The 12716-nt window shown below is 36.9% G+C and overlaps 1 protein-coding gene and 1 non-coding gene across 2 annotated transcripts; one reads left to right on the top strand and one right to left on the bottom strand.

Moving 5' to 3' along the window:
• Positions 1–473: 473 nt before the first annotated feature.
• Positions 474–580, bottom strand: LOC111831274. The gene has a single exon (XR_002834527.1). It is a non-coding gene; the product is annotated as a small nucleolar RNA R71 (small nucleolar RNA).
• A 6886-nt stretch (positions 581–7466) lies between these two features.
• Positions 7467–9353, top strand: LOC17888157 (UDP-glycosyltransferase 76D1). Its single transcript, XM_006293467.2, has 2 exons — positions 7467–7923; positions 8337–9353. The coding sequence occupies exons 1-2, from the start codon at positions 7467–7469 to the stop codon at positions 9257–9259; spliced, it is 1380 nt and encodes a 459-aa protein (XP_006293529.1). The 3' UTR covers positions 9260–9353.
• The last annotated feature ends 3363 nt before the right edge of the window (positions 9354–12716 follow it).

Here is a 12716-nt window from a genome sequence, read left to right on the forward strand (position 1 = left end):
ATTGACATTAATGATCTTGATCTTTATGCCTATCTATTGCATGTTTCCTCAATTAGAATTGAGATTAGGAAGTGCTTGATTTGATAATATTTGTCAAGAGATTGGACTGATTAGGTTAAGTACCCCAATGAGATTAAGAGGATAAATTAACCCATTAACCCCATCGTGCCTCCCGCTATTCAGAACAATAACTTTGAAATCAAGAGCAACTTGATTCCTATGATTCAAGGAAACAAGTTTCATGGACTGTCAATGGAAGACCCTTTGGACTACCTAGATGAATTTTATAGGTTGTGTGGTTTGACTAAGGACAATGGTGTTATTGAATATGGGTTCAAACTCAGACTATTCCCATTCTCCCTTGGGGATAAGGCTCATCAATGGGAGAATTCACTGCCCGCGGATCTGTTATCACTTGGGAGGAGTGCAAAAAGGTGTTTTTAGCTAAGTTCTTCTCCAACTCAAGAACACCTCGTCTCCGGAATGAGATATCCAGTTTTGCCTAAAAGCACAACGAGACATTTTGTGAGGCTTGGGAGAGATTCAAGGGCTATCAATCGCAATGCCCTGTTTAGTAATGAATCACTATTCAGTACACTCTACCGAGGAATCTTACCTGAGTTCCGTATGCTTCTTGATACAGCTAGTAATGGGAACTTTCTCAATAAGGATGTTGAAGCTGGTTGGGAACTTGTGGAGAACCTAGCGCAATCTGATGGTACCTACAATGAAGACTATGATAGGACTGTCCGAGGCAGCACCAATCATGAGGAAAGGTATAAGAAAGATATGAAAGCACTTAAAGTTAGATATGTTTTTGAGGAACCAGTAGAAGAGTGTACACTTTGTTTAAGAGGAGGAACCATTTCAACATCAAGAAGGGGATTGTTAAAATATTGAAGAAGTGAGCTATATTCAGAATTAGGAAGGTTACCAAAAGGGTTACAACAACTAGAAACCCAACCTAAGTTTGTTTTATAGGAGCACCAATGTCGCTAACCCTCAAGACCAAGTCTACCCTCCACAGCAACAATAGTTTCCGAATAAGCCATTCGTTGGCTTCAATCAAAAGCAGAGTTTTGTGCCTCAACAACAGCCCCAAGGTGCTTATGAAAGAACCCGACCCATTTTTTTTTTAGACATGCAAACCAGATTAACCCAATTAATTCCAACCAGCTAAACCGCCCTAATCAATTTAAACCAACTAAACTAACTAAACCGGACCTAATCAATTTAAACCAACTAAACCGACAATACCAATAAATCAGAAGCTCACAAATAACCAATCCAAATAACGAAATTGTATTACACGAGCAATCCAACCAAACCAGACAGCATCCATAAATAGAAATAACAACTTAACATGCTTCTAAATTCCAAACTAACATACTAACAATTAAAACATTAATCCAAACAATCAACGAGCCCTTAGATCATCCTCCTCTCCTCGCCATGATTCCATGGATCACACTTTGCCTTTACCTGCATCACAGAAAAGAGATGCATAAGCATTCCAGAATACTTAGTGAGGCACTCATCCCAACCATTAGGCTATACACAAAAGCATTATCAATCATCATCAAGGAATTGAACTAAACAACCAATAAATAACAACTAGCAGTGTCAATGATGACAACCAGTGTCGATCGACACTCTTGGTCGACACCGAGCTCGACACTCTGTTCATGAATCGCAACTATCCTCGCAGAATAAAACATTGGTGTCGAGCGACACCCACCACTGGTGTCGATCGACACCGCCGCTCTACAGTCGCTCGAGCTACATTTCCTCACTGGATCTTTAGTCCAAAACACCCCCATGCTATGAACGAGTCTCCAAAGGGTTTCACATGGATCATTTACACAAAAACAACCAAACAAGCAAAGAAATCAATCAAAGAATCATCAAACATCACGTGGGACGAGAACCTACCCACCAACAGGGTCCCTCCACAAACCCTTTTCACTAAGAACACCCAACCCCGCAATCACAAAAAACAAATTTTAAAACGACACAAGGAACCAGACTGAAGCTTAGAATTAAACTTGTGATCGGCAATCCAGTGCTTATCCCGCGATCCCTCGATCTAAGCTATCAGCCGTGCTCCCAGCTGAGCCCAAGACTGCCCTCCCAGCTGCACTCCTGGCTATACCCACTGTTGTACCCCTGGCTGCACTACCGGCTGCACCACCGACTGTACAGCTGCTACCACCATCTGTTGCGCCTTAGAACACCTCGTCTTGATGTGCCCCATCTCTCTACAGTGGAAACTAACACGTGTATCCACCCACGGCTCGCCCTTCTTTGGACAACTCGCCACATTATGATCCACGCCCCCACACCTGAAGTATCTCCGACTACTCTGACCTATCCTGGAAGTGTCATCCCACTTACTCTTCAGTCCCTGAGCAGGTTTGCCACCCTTGCTCGGAAGCGACTGCGGCTGGGCCTTCTTCGGCTGCACCGACGGACTAGGAATCATTCCATGACTACTCAACTCGTCCTCTATATCTGCCGCCACCTCAACCAACTCGACACGCGACACATAGGTTTGCACCTTGCATTTCACCCTCATGTCATGGCTGAGACCCTTCATGAAACGACGCACCAGCATATGTTCCGGAACTCCCGCACCTCGGAAACAAACAAACAGTACATGCTGCAACAGAGAAAGGCGTTCATCGCTCACTTACCTGCATAGACACTCGAAACTAGAAGGATAAACAAACCCTTTCATTAAAAAGAATCAATTCAATACATTTCGCAAGAAGGGAGGATTTTCTTTACTTTACCGCTATAACTTTTCTTTCACGAGTGAACCTGGGCACGAACCTACCAACTGCTTTGACCAATTTCTTCCTAAAAAAATCTGGTTCATTAACAAATTAGAGGCCCCTTATCCTTTCCTTTCAAGTCGAATGTCAAAATCAGGTAAGGTTGCCATTTCTTTCCTCAACCCCCTAAATAGGAAGAAGGATACTTTAAAAAGTAGGGGTAATTGCTTCGCATCTGACTGTACACCAAGAGTCGGCTAAATTCCGAGTCGTACTCCCGCACCAACCGCTCACCATGAGTCAACACCAGAAACTGCGACTCCATCCGGTCAAGTGCCTTGGTTGGGAAATACTTGGCATTAAACTCCGCCAAGAAGTTCCCCCACACCATCAATCCCTGCTCCCTCTTGGCCACCACACTCCTTCAATACCAGATGATGCAAGCTTCAAATCACTCCAACTTTAGATCACTTGATGATCAAGAGATTCCAAGCTTAGCTTGCGGAAGGTGGAATTCACGAGCCAGCTCTGAAGCACTCTCTCGTGAATCAAGGGGTGGTACAGGGGATAGTTCAGGTGATTGACTCGCTCAATCGGTTGGATAATCAACTCACTCAATCAATAAACAAATAAAGAATGCTTAATCACTCAATAAACTTAATCCGCAGGTTTCTAAAGAACTAAGTGACTCACTCACAAAGAACTAACGAAGAAGATTGACAAAGACTCAAACTTTGACAAGAAGAAAACTTTCTATTACTTTATATTGATAACGGGTGTTTTTACAATGTGACTAATGATCAGCTTATATAGGGCTGAGTACAACATTCTAAAATCTAACCAAAGAAATAAGATATGTGATAAAAAAAACTAGCCGTTGGAGTCTTTATGGTGAGATCCTTGGCTAAAGAGGTGATATATGATTGGGCTTATATCTGGACGGTTTTGGGAGATATGTTGAGTGTGCTTCTTGATGTTAGAAAGAGCCTTAAACACGCACACAAACAAAGAAGGAAGGAGCCGTTGTGTGTTGATGCCAAACGGGTCCAAATAAGGAAAGTAGAGCTCAGACTTGATCCTCCTGATCAAGTGTGGTGTGGTGCATCCTAGAGGGTATAGTGAAGCTTCTAAGTGATATGGAAACTCTCCAGGTCGCCATGGGAAACATCCATTTTAAGCTCCATAAAAATCATGTGAGATGAGGTGCACCAACTCTTGTGTGATATGGGCCTTGAATGGTGTAAAGTATCTTCTAGGCTCCAATTCAAATGTCCATACACACCATTACGTGGTACAAGAAAAACTTCTTTGAATAACTTCATCTAGTCTTGTACTACTTCAGGTTCGTAGGTGAGTACTTTAGGTCCGTCAGGGAGTACTTCAGCTAGTACATCAAGATGTACCATCGTCAAATCAGTTGCTTGGTAAATGATTCCTTCTGAACCATTGGTCTTCTTAGGGTTAATTTGCTGGTGAATAATTAATCCTAGGCCTTGAGCTTGTTCAGCACTCCATATAGGCAAGCATTCTCCAAAATGCTCCATGTGAACCAGTTTGGTGTGTGGGCTGGAAGTACCGCTTCAGTTGCACCCGCCACTCATCCGCTACTGCCGAACCCCCAAAGAACAAGGACATTTCGAACTACCGCACCTACCCCTTTGGACTGCACAACCCAACACCGAGCTGCACAACCCTGACACCGGGCTGCACTCCGGGCCCAACATGCTGCACTCCCCCCACCCCTGGCGGTCCAACTGGAACCTGCGCCGGTACCGCTCCCGATAACCGCTCCAAAAGCTGTGTCAGCAGATCTGCAAACCGATCATTCTGACCCTGGGCCCCATCTGCTGGAATACCCCCAACCGGGTTTCCAGCCACACCAGTACCGTCTCTGGGAAAACCGGCTCTGACGACACTCACACTCGTTGACATGCTCAGCCGTAGTACCCCGGTCCACACTCGTGTCGCTACTATAGGCCACAACACGCCTCCCACCGCGACTACGCCCACGACTACGACCGGCAGCTCCACCTCTAACCATCTCCACCACAACATAAGGCTAAGAACACCGAGCAGAAATCACAAAACACACAACTTACCGCGGAATGTCATTGAAGGCTTGAGAGAATGATCTAGGTCTCCATGCCCACACAATCGATTAAACACATTAAATCAATTAAGCATGCAATTCACATCATCATTTCTCATCAACAAAATTCACACATCACATCAAAATCAGCAATTTAATCCCTCCCTAGAACCGCAAGGGTTCTGATACCAAATAGAAAGAACCGCGAGTCGCAACTATCCTAGCGGAACAAAACGTTTGTGTCGAGTGACATCGACCACTGGTGTCGATCGACACCACCACTCTATAGTCCCTCCAGCTGCGTTTCCTCACTGGATCTCCACTCCAAAACACCTCATGCTATGAACGAGTCTCCAAGGGATTTCACAGGGATCATTCAACACAAAAACAACCAAACAAGCAAAGAAATCAATCAAACAATCATCAAAACACCCAAAACAATTATCAAAATGCTTAGATAAGCCTTAGTCATGCACTGACCTTTTACAAGATTGAACTGTAACGAAAACAGGGAAGAACGAGGAAAGATCTGACTCTTCTAAGACCCCACAGCACGGATCTAGCCTCTACTAGCCTTCAATCACCAAGACCAAGCCTCCAACTCACCAAAAAGGCACTCAAAAGCTCCCAAAAGATCACTCACACTCTCTACTCTTTTTTCTTCTTTAGAAACAACAAAAGGCTCTAAAATGAGGAAAACGGCGCACCTCTTAACCTTTAAGTCGCCCTAAGTTTCCCTTAAACCAATTCCAATTAAACCGATGATTTAAAAATTAAACCGTCGAACCAAAAATTACTAGTGTCGATCGACACCACCCGGTTTTCCAGGCACGGGTGTTACAGCTTATCACCAACCTATGGCACCTCCTCCAGGCTTCCAACAGCAAGCTACCCAAGTACCTCAAGAACAGGACTTACAAAGTATGCTTCATCAGATTCTCCAAAGCCAGGCCATTAGCAATATTGAGAATGCAAAGAACACGACCGAACTTCGTAACTATATCGCTACCTCTTGTAATGATTTAAACCAAAAATTCGACGTTTTGAGCAACAAGGTTTCACACTTAAAAGGAAACCAGACATCCGCTTCTTCAGGACAACTACCATGAAAGTTAGGGGAGCCATATATGAATATCACTGAGGACAATGAATTTTTCATTTAAATATTTTAGATATTTGGTTTAATTAAAAATAAATATTATAATTAAAAATAAATGATAAATAGACCAATAAGAAGAGAGTGAAACCTTAAAAGTTCCGAAAAAATAATTTTATTTTTTAATCTCTTTTTATATTCCTCTTAATATAAGTTAGATCTCTAAATTGAATTATATTTTTTCATCCTTGTAGTATATATAATAGATAGAAAATGGAATATCAAATTGTTTTTAGATAGGAAATCAAGTATAAAATTCAAAGTAAACAAAAATTATAATGATCTTTATATTATTAAATATTGACTCACAAACTAAATATAAGGATCACTATTCTTAAAAGAATGTCTTACAAATTCGTTTGATAATTATATGACAAAAATTTATTTTGTGAAAAAATTACATACTTTTGAAAATAAAATAAATATAGATAAATACGTGAGAAATAAACAAACATCCAAAATAAAAGAATGAAGATGGTTTCTTAAGCTTGATTTTCTTATGGTGCAATGGTCAGAAATTAATATTTTTGAATCCCATCAATAAAATAATTTTCTTATAACTATAAAGTATTATTATACATATGTATTATATTTAAATATAAAAAATAATGAAGAAATGAAGAAATACATAAAAACAAAAAAAAATAAAGAAAATTGAAAACAAAAATTTAAACCAAATATTTAATCAAACTCTTACAGTGACATCTTAATTGAGTTTTCACCCCATGCAAGAACTTTAAAAAAAAACAAAGGAAATAAAGAAGATATGAGATATGGTAGAAGATGATGTGAGAATGGCTATTTATATGATAAGAAGTGATGTAAGTTACATTTCTAAAATAATTCAATTAGAAAAGTGATAATTATAATTTATAGTGTGTTTAATCTGTTTTACAACAATTTTCAATTCAATACAATTTCCAAGTTGTGTCTGAGGTTCATTAGTAACGTGTATTGTGTACAAATTTGAAATGACTAGGTCATGTGCAATTAGAAAAAAAAAAAAAAAAAAAACTCACTAATCTAGGCAGTGAATAGAGGGAGCTTCATAGTTAGCTTCATCATCCACCACCAAGTAAAATAAACATATTCAAGTGATGAGACTTAAATGCCTATAAATATTTGTTTTTTCTTTAGTCATTATGCTCTTGCGTTCTTGCCTCCCATCCCAGCGACAGTTTCTTAGAAACTGATTGAACTAATAATTCACTAAGAGGAAACGTTTCTAAATTTGTAACACCACGTTTTTTTATTATAAAACAAATCAACAAAGTCTTGTTTCCACGAAGTTACTCCATCTACGAAATCAACAAGTAGATTATTAACTTTGTCTTTATTCAGACAAATCAAACTCCACGATTTTTTCTTAATAAAGAAACAATCAAACTTGTCTTTATAAGCAAACTAATCAAACTCAAGAATTAGATAGAGAAAAATAAAACACATCATGAAAGAGATTCACCAGAGAAGACTTGTAATGGTGCCAGCACCGTTCGAAGGCCATATACCTTCAATGATGAACTTAGCCTCGTACCTTTCTTCCCAAGGCTTTTCAATCTCAATAGTTCAAACCCAATTCAACTTCAAAGATCTCTCCCCTAACTTCCCTGATCTCAACTTCTTCACCATCAATGACGGCTTGTCCGAATCCGATCTGAAATCTCTCGGGCTCCTTGAGTTTATCCTGAGGCTCAACTCTGTATGTGAACCCCTTTTGAAAGAATTTCTAACCATCCATGATGATGTTGACTTTATCATATATGATGAATTCGTATACTTCCCTCGACGTGTTGCAGAAGATCTTAATCTGCCCAAGATGGTCTTTAGTGCTTCTTCGGCCGCTACTTCGATCAGCCGGTGTGTGCTTATGGATAACCAAGCAAAAGGGTTACTTCCTCCACAAGGTAACCCCCTTTCCCCAATCTTCTAATTATTTTCTTATTTGCTTAAATTACTGGGATACGTGACAAGTCTACCGATTCGTGCAGAAACTAGAAAAGGATTTGGCAGAAAACTATCTTTATTAGTGTGTGTTGTCGATCTCAAGAAAATTGATACAATATGTAGAGACTAACTTATGTTTAACCTAATTAGAATATAGTAAATAAATAAATATGAATAAGTAAAAATATTTCGGTGTTTACATGTGTTTAAGAAAAAACAATTTTCACATTTGTACATTGATTAATTTACCTGTCTATATCTCAAAAAAAAATATATATATTATTAAATAGAGTAATTTACAAAAAAAAAAAGAAAATAGAGTAATGTTAAAGATTTTATATTCTTATTTTTAAATTCAACATTTGTACTACAGAAGCAAGATCTCAACTTGAAGAAATGGTGCCAGAGTTTCATCCCTTTAGATTTAAAGATCTGCCTGTGACAGCTTATGGATCTATGGAGAGATTAATGATACTTTACGAGAATGTAAGCAATAGATCTCCATCTTCTGGAATAATACACAACTCTTCAAATTGTTTAGAGAGTTCATTTATATCAAGTGCACAAGAGAAATGGAGAGTTCCGGTATACCCGGTTGGTCCACTCCATATGTTCAATTCCGCGGGGTCATGTCCGAGTTTATATGATGAAGAAAAAAACTGTCTCGAGTGGCTTGAGAAACAAGAAACAAACTCGGCTATATACATAAGCATGGGGAGCTTGGCAATGACCCAAGAGATAGAGGCTTTGGAGATGGCCATGGGATTAGTTCAGAGTAATCAACCTTTCTTGTGGGTGATCCGACCAGGTTCGATAATCGGACAAGAATCTTTAGACTTCTTACCGGAACAGTTTAGGCAAACGGTGGCCGAGGGGAGAGGTTTTGTAGTGAAATGGGCACCACAAAAAGAGGTGCTAAGGCATAGAGCAGTGGGAGGGTTTTGGAACCATTGTGGATGGAACTCATGCTTGGAGAGCATAAGTAGTGGCGTACCAATGATTTGCATGCCGTATTCTGGTGATCAGAGGGTGAACGCTCGACTTATGTCACATGTTTGGCGAACCGCGATTGAGATAGAAGGCGAATTGGAAAGAGGAATCGTAGAGAAAGCTGTAATGAGGCTCATTGTGGATCATGAAGGCGTAGAGATGAGAACGAGAGCCATTGGACTAAAGGAGGAGGTTGAAGCTTCTGTTAGAATCGGAGGCTCTTCTTACAGTTCCTTAAATAGTTTGATCCATAGAATCATGTCATTAACATCATCAAGATCCTCTCTAAGCAAGAACATAAAATGAGATGGACTCCAAATTATTTGTATCATTGGCAAAGTAATTATGCAAATTGTTAAACAATGATAAATGCAATATGCCACTATGAAGCATTCAAAAACAATTACAAACAAAAAGCTTATATCAACAATTCTTTGTTTTCTCTCCCAAGCTCCTTTACGATATTTTCCCTTTTAAATCTTTTCAGTTCTTGTTCTTTATATTTTGGCAATGCTTACTTGATAGCTCTTCATGACACACATCAAATAATGAGGTGGATATTGTGGATCTTCTCTAATATTTTGGATACTAGATTATGACCCGCGCTACGGCGCGGGGGAATTGTCTCGGGTTGATTTTGTGAAATAACGTAAGCTGTTGATGTAGCGTGATATTATCCGGGAGTTTAGTTATTTTTAAGTAGTAGGAAATGTGAGTGTTTTGGTTTTATTTTATTTGTAAAGCATATAGTAAATAAAACCACATTTACTTTACATGCACTATATTTTTTGGTTTAAAACTTAACAATTCCTACTTATAACCAAATAAAATCAAAGAAGGACTATATTATTATATTTAATTTCTTAATAATATTCCTTTGAAATTTGTTTTCTAAAATTTATTAATGGTTTTTTTTTTTATTTTGTGTATTAATTAGTGGACCTTTATAAAGACTATAAGTATGCAAATAAATTTACACACATACATCTAAACTTGGAAGTGGGCTATGAAATTGTATTAAACTTAATACATTGAGTTCGAAATTGTGTTGGATATTTCTAAGCAATATAATGAAGCCCATTTTATTCACGTAGCCAATTTAAAAAGTCTTTCTAAAACTAAAGCAAAATCAACAACTATGAAAGGCAACATCATATATTTGGCCCCATTGGGGCCGTATATTGGTACACTGCGGGATAATGTTTTTTAGAAAAATATATAATAACGTTATATTCATTTTTAAAAATTGTACGTTTGTGAAATATATATGTCGTGATTTGTACATATTTACGTTCAAAATCACAATATTCGTTGTTTCGTCGATAAGTATTAATAATTGTTTTCTAGTTTTATTTAGTCGATATTTGAATAGTGTAATTTGTGATTATGAATTAATTAATCAAAGTCCTAGACAACTAAAACCTTAAATAGCATATGATCATAATAAAACATTAGTTTAAGAGTATAAGTAGAGGTGTCAACCGACCGACCCGCTAATGTCCGTAGTCCAGATGAGCTGTCCCATAAGACCCGCTGTTTAACATGCCTAATATTTGGTGTTCATACCCGCTTTATCATAGTACAATTTGGGTCAGACCAACGAATTAAAGGCCCAAAGGCCCTTTTGACACCTCTAAACATAAGTAGCCAAAAAAACCTTTTTGACACCTCTATGCATAAGTAGCCAAAAGGTTTAGATTTTGTAGATCAATTCATTAAACCAGTTATACCTACTAATACAACAGGGGATAAAACTTTTAGTTATTGTATTTTGAATTTAATTGGTTTTAAAACTCCTAATTAATTAATTTTGGGTTTAGTAAACTTATCATTATTGAAATTTTGTCAAAATTTCAGTTTGTAATTTAGTTCAATTAATTGTTCTTTTTTTTTTTGCATATGTGCTATTATACTTTTAGTGTATTATGGATAAAACATTACATTAACACATTAAAATTAACTCGTCTTATATTATGTGCGTTTTAGTAAATAGACTGTTCAAAAAATTTCGTTCACAAAAAAATAAAATAAAAAAACCAATATGCATTAGCGAGAATCCTTTCAAAATTTTATTCTATGGTGAAATTATTTATTCTGTAACATATGAGAGTTTATTTATTCTATAACCTTTTAAAATTATTTATTCTGTAACCTTTTAAAATTTTACGTAAATATTAAAGAAAATATATTCTAAAACTTTTAAATGTATAATTAGTTTACGTTTTTTCTGTTTGTAAGGATTTAATTATGTATTTTATTTACATATTCAAATAAAAATAATTTAAAACTACAAATATCATTTTTGTAAATTACACATGCATATTAGACGTACCATTCACAATATGGTGGTGGGAAGCATCTAGACACCATGCAAAACAATAGACACCATGCAAAACAATTTCCAATCGAACCACATCCACTGCAATAAAAAGTATTGGTAACTATTGGGGCTGTATATTGGTTTTTAATTGGTTTGTAAAAGCCTGATAAGTATAGCCCAACTATCTTTGGATCAGAAAGGAATGTTATATTCAATTGGATCGGATTATAATACCCGAGAACTGAGAGCGTATTCAAAAATATCCAATTGCAAATTACGGGTTAAAATTGTGCTAATGCCCCGATCCGAAATTGTTCTTTTACCAACTTACCCTTAATGACAATGAAGAGTGAAGGTTAGAAGTATGTTTTTTTTGGTAATTTTACAATTTTTTTTTCTGAAAGAAAAGTGTACTCCTCTTTTACTATATAAGGGATATATACATAAAATAGTTTAATTATGATCAGTACAAGAAAACAGGCAAACACCGACTAAGGTTAGCGACTATATTTATAGTTTATAAGAACAATAGATTTTAAACATTTTTCTTCATATATATCATCATAAGATGGTATGAGTATTTATACATGTTAAGGATCAGCTATCTAGATCCTAAAATATAGGAGATATATATGAATCAAAGATTTAACATAATCTACCAAACCACTAACAATAGTAAGATCACTTATTATATTATCATCCTTTTTAACCCTATCTTAATCAACACAGGTTTACTTTGGTTATATTCTCATCAATACTCCCCCATCGTGCATCTTCTTGAGTAGCTTCTTCCCATCTCCTCCGTTTGTGTCATCTTTGGACTAGCTTGTCCACGATCAAAGGGTAGCTTCCCGTGGCTATTTTTTTTTCAAGTATTGAAAATATAGATTTTGATACCACAAATGTGGTCTGGATCAAAACCGAGAAGATGATAAAAATATATGATAAAAATAGGGTTTGACACCACAAGTGTGGTCCGGATTAAAACAAAAAAAAAATGATTAAAATAGATTTTGATACCACAAGCGTGGTCCGGATCAAAACCAAGATAGATAGTGGATGAATGTTGCTACTGATATCACAAAGTGGTCCGAATCAAAAAGCGAGATGAAGGCTCTGATATCAATTGATATGTCCCAATCAATGTTTATAAGAATAATAGACTTTAAACATTTTTCTTCATATATTTCATCATATGGTGGTATGAGTATTTATACATGTTAAGGACCAGCTATCTAGATCATAGAATATACAAGATATACATGAATCAAAGTTTTAACATAATATACCTAAACCACAAACAATAATAAAATCACTTATTATATTATCAACCCTATCTTAATCCACACCGGTTTACTTCAGTTATGTTCTCATCAAATTACCATTTAGATCTTCTATTAAAGCAAGTATTGTAGTACAGTGTTGAAATTCAACCGTATGATT

The sequence above is a fragment of the Capsella rubella genome, unplaced genomic scaffold (genome assembly GCF_000375325.1).
Source record: "Capsella rubella cultivar Monte Gargano unplaced genomic scaffold, Caprub1_0 scaffold_4, whole genome shotgun sequence".
NCBI classification, from domain to species: Eukaryota; Viridiplantae; Streptophyta; class Magnoliopsida; order Brassicales; family Brassicaceae; genus Capsella; species Capsella rubella.